Below are 1865 nucleotides of genomic sequence, written 5' to 3'. Positions count from 1 at the left end.
CCCCCCCGTATACCAATTTTTCAGAAAAAATAAAAATATGCCAAATGTTAGTCGCCAAATTGGACCCGCCATTTTGAATTTTCAAAATCTGATTTAAGATTCGTAATCAGCGACCCCAAAAACCCATATTTACCGATTTTGATTAAAAAGTCGTTTCCCTGAAAAATGTATGCCGGAAAGGGTTAAGAGACCTTCAATTTAGGACGGTTATATTTAAGAATGCGTCGTTTAATTCCATATTTACATAATCTTGAGACTTAAAATGATTTCTAGGACAATTCGATATCACTTGAGATCAGGCGTGGAATTTCCAAGATAACTTCGCAAATCTGTGATGGTGGATTTCACTAATTTGGCTTTTATTGTGGCTCTGCCAAGTCGTTGATGCGCTGTGTATCGGTGACAACCGCCGAATGAGTAATAATAATCGCCTCCTGAGGAATTAATTGTAAATAATTCATTTTTTTCGAATTGGGAACTCGGAGTTTTTCGATTTTTTGTTTAGAATCTTGGAAAATGAACAAAAAACGGAGGAAAGTAGGTCAGGAAAATGAGAGAAGTTGGAGATTTTTAGAAAAAAAAAATCTTCCCAAAAGTCAAGGAATTTTTATAGGAGGCACTTTAAATAATTGTAAAGGATAATACATTTAAAATTGTTTTATTATGTTTATAAAAAGATTATTGGCCAGGAGAAATGAAAAACAAAGGTCAGAAAAAAATTAGGAAACATTTTGAAAATAAAGTTTTGTGGCTTCTTTGATGTAATATTATTTTTTGGAATTTATTTGCCCTGTATTTATATTTTTTCTTTTATCTTCCCGTGAAAATTATATTTTGAGTATAACATTTTATTACTTTGTTGAAAATTTTGTCTTTTTCGATTGAAAATCCAATTATTTCGGTAGAAAATTAACTTTTTCTTGAAAATTCACATTTCAGTGTTAAAAATTCAACTCATTTTTTGTAATTCGTCCTTGTTAAAAAATTCATCTGTTTTAATAGAAATTAAATCTTTTCTCGACTAAAAATGCTGTTTGGTTGAAATTATTATATTATTTTTTGGGATTTTTAATATTAAAAACCCTTTTTGGTTGAAATTTTTTTAAATTCGTTTTTTTTGTTAAAAAGATCCATATGTTTAAATAGCAATGAAAATAAATCTTTTTTTGACTAAAAGGGCTGTTTGGTTCAAATTATTACATTGTTTTTTGGGATTTAAAATTTAATATTAAAAACCCTTTTTGATTGAAAGTTTTTCTAATTCGTCTTTTTTGTTCAAAAATTCATGTTTTGATAGAAATGAAATTAAATCTTTTTTTCTACTAAAAATCCTTTTTGGGTTGAAATTATATTATTTTTTGAGATTCAAAATTTAATATTAAGAATTTTTGGTTGAAATTTTTTTATTCGTCTTTTTTGTTAAAAAATTTATCTTTTTCGACTAAAAATACTGTTTGGTTTAAATTATTATATTATCTTTTGGGATTTTAAATTTAATATAAAAAACCTTTTTTTTTTTTAATTTTTTTTAATTAATCTTTTTTGTGTAAAAATTCATATGTTTTTATAGAAATGAAATCTTTTTTCTACTAAAAATCCTTTTTGGATTCAAATCATTATATTATTTTTTGAGATTCAAAATTTAATATTAAAAACCTTTTTTGGTTGAAATTTTTTTATTCGTCTTTTTTGTTAAAAAATTTATCTTTTTTCGACTAAAAATGCTATTTGGTTTAAATTATTATATTATCTTTTGGGATTTAAAATTTAATATAAAAAACCTTTTTTTGTTGAATTTTTTTTTAATTAATCTTTTTTGTGTAAAAATTCATATGTTTTGATAGAAATGAAACTAAATCTTTTTT

General features: G+C 24.5%; 1 protein-coding gene across 1 annotated transcript in view; it reads right to left on the bottom strand.

The window, feature by feature from the left end:
• Window positions 1–202: 202 nt before the first annotated feature.
• LOC117179316 (sulfiredoxin-1) overlaps window positions 203–1865 on the bottom strand; it is a 29233-nt gene continuing 27570 nt past the window's right edge. Inside the window, exon 4 of the mRNA XM_033370975.1 lies at window positions 203–434. Coding sequence (XP_033226866.1) covers window positions 286–434 — 149 coding nt within the window. The 3' untranslated portion in view covers window positions 203–285. The remainder of the gene's footprint in view (window positions 435–1865) is intronic.

The sequence above is a fragment of the Belonocnema kinseyi genome, chromosome 9 (genome assembly GCF_010883055.1).
Source record: "Belonocnema kinseyi isolate 2016_QV_RU_SX_M_011 chromosome 9, B_treatae_v1, whole genome shotgun sequence".
In the NCBI taxonomy this organism is placed as follows: domain Eukaryota; kingdom Metazoa; phylum Arthropoda; class Insecta; order Hymenoptera; family Cynipidae; genus Belonocnema; species Belonocnema kinseyi.
The sequence above is the reverse complement of the archived record's forward strand: the minus strand, read 5'-3'. Positions and strand labels throughout refer to the sequence as shown.